Source organism: Cariama cristata, unplaced genomic scaffold (assembly GCF_000690535.1).
Source record: "Cariama cristata isolate BGI_N322 unplaced genomic scaffold, ASM69053v1 scaffold11150, whole genome shotgun sequence".
Classification (NCBI taxonomy): Eukaryota; Metazoa; Chordata; class Aves; order Cariamiformes; family Cariamidae; genus Cariama; species Cariama cristata.
Window position 1 is genome coordinate 1 of NW_009594091.1, and position 2,364 is coordinate 2,364.

General features: G+C 43.1%; 1 protein-coding gene across 1 annotated transcript in view; it reads left to right on the top strand.

The window, feature by feature from the left end:
- Window positions 1–64: 64 nt before the first annotated feature.
- The window catches only part of LOC104158908 (junction-mediating and -regulatory protein-like), a gene marked incomplete at both ends in the record, with an annotated part of 37,443 nt that continues 35,143 nt past the window's right edge, over window positions 65–2,364 (top strand). The window contains one exon of the mRNA XM_009696680.1: window positions 65–430. Coding sequence (XP_009694982.1) covers window positions 65–430 — 366 coding nt within the window. The remainder of the gene's footprint in view (window positions 431–2,364) is intronic.

Here is a 2,364-nt window from a genome sequence, read left to right on the forward strand (position 1 = left end):
TGCCGCGCTGTCGCTGGCGCCCTCGCCGCTCCGGGCAGCCGAGCCGGCCGCTTCCGACGTGGAGCCCGCGGGGGAGGAGTGCAGCTGGGCCGGCCTCTTCTCCTTCCAAGACTTGCGGGCTGTGCACCAGCAGCTGTGCTCGGTGAACTCGGAGCTGGAGCCCTACCTGCCTGCCTTCCCCGAGGAGCCCTCGGGCATGTGGACGGTGCTGTTCGGAGCCCCGGAGCTATCCGAGCAGGAGATGGACGCTCTCTGTTACAGACTGCAAGTTTACTTGCTCCACAGCTTGGATACCTGCGGCTGGAAGATCCTTTCGCAGGTGCTCTTCACGGAGACTGACGACCCTGAAGAGTATTACGAAAGCCTGAGTGAGCTGCGACAGAAGGGGTACGAGGAGGTGCTGCAGCGGGCCCGCAGGCGGATCCAGGAGGTGAGGCTACCCCACGATCCAGATATCTCCACCTTAGTGTTACCTTTTCCTTACTCTGTGACATCTTCTTCGGTTATTCTCTGCAGCTGCTCTCCTCTACCTTTGCAGAGTTGATTGAGCCATGGGACAAAAAAAAAAGTGCAGGAAAGCTGTCTAGTTTAAAAAAAAAAAAAAAGCTTTGAGAATCTTAGTTAGAATGAGGCTTAACCTTTCCGAGGTCTCTAGGGCCAGGATTTAAGAAGGTGCAGATTTCCCTAGCCATCTAAGTATGGCTCAGTACTTTATGCAATCAAACGTAGATGTTTGTGAGCAAGTAGCTGATGGATTTGGCAAGGTCTTACTCCCAGATTTTTGTTCTTGCATTGCTTTGCACCAGGATATGTTGGAATCTGAATTTTTCTGTTTTAGTGGGAGCAGCAACATTTGGTGTTTATTTTGACAGTACAATTTAGGCACTTGAGGCCAAAAAATTCTAGATTCCTGCAGGCTCTGGGTGCTGAATCTGGTATTTCAAGTGAGATGATGTTTTCCAGTGGAACTGGAGTAAGTGGAGCTTTTGTTCAGCTGTTAAGTTCTTAGAGTTGGGATTTTTAAAAAGCAAGCTGTCTGGTCCTAGTGAGTATTTACTGCATTGCCATTGCTAGTGTCTGGCAAGAGTTGGATGTTTCAGGAGATGCCATCTCTCTTCCTCATACCATGTACTGTTTAGATGAACTTAGTTGAGGAAGTTCTGGTAACTAACTTCTAGCATCGGTGTGTAGAATTTTTTCACATCTTTGTGGACTGAGGTATATGAGGACCCAGATATCCCCAGTGTAAAAGGAGAATTTTACACTTGTTTTTACGTTTCAGTGGCCTTCGTCCAGAATGTACCGCGCTCTATCTAGGTGTGACTATGTGTATGAATCAGGTTATGGAATTTTTTAGTTTTGCAAACACTATCTAAATTCTGTTGTATGGATATAGATCAAGTTTGGCTGCTTCAGCTGCCCGCATATATCCTACCAGTGTTGTGTGTTCAAAAATACATAGTAGTGAATGTTTTTTACTTGATGGAGTATGAGCATATCTGCTTGCTGTCTGTTTTGATGGCATAATTTTGAGTTTTTGTTGGATTCAGGCCAAGCTTTTCCTTAGTGGCTAGAGTTAAGGAATATGAAAAGATTGTTTTATCCACAATGAAATCATGATAAGAGCATCCAAGTGTAGCATTGTCAGGTAAAAGTTTATTTCCAAACTGTTGTGTTAGGTTATATCATTGTGATTTTTATATTTTTTTTTTCCTCATGGCTATTTAAAGGGCTGAATTCATCCTTCCTAATTTTGGTATACAACTAGTAATTAGTCTAATAGTATTGTGCAGTGGTTTTAGTCCAGAGAGTGTGAAAACATACTATCTTTTGCTTTTTTTGTTTGCATGATTGCTTGGGAGTATGTGCTTAGATGGCTTAAGCCTTCATCTCAACAGTTTTTATAAGGAGCTGAGCAGGATAAGAGAAGTTTCTGTTAAACATGTGGAGTTTGGGAACTGGGTACCTCACTCAAAGCGTGATCTATTTTTGAGGGAACACTAATTTGGAATTATTGAACAAGAACTATTTGTTTCTTGGAGACTCTCAACTTCTATTTTGTTAGCACCAGTACTATTGGCAAAAAACCCCCTGGTTATCAATATGCTATGCAAGCTTTATCGATCAAGATCTCTAAACTACAACATCTTTTTCTCTGTTAATGTTCAGAGCTTGGTGCAGACAAAATGGCAGAGCCTATGTGTGTATTTGACTACAGTGCAAGCTTCCTTCCCATGGTAACCAATCCAGTAGTGTACCTAAAGTCAGCAGAGCGGTATTTCTGTCACTGTCAATTGTGTAAATTGATCCTTCTTTAATTAAAAGTAGTTCATGTTTAAGAAAAGAAACCAATAGAATGACCTG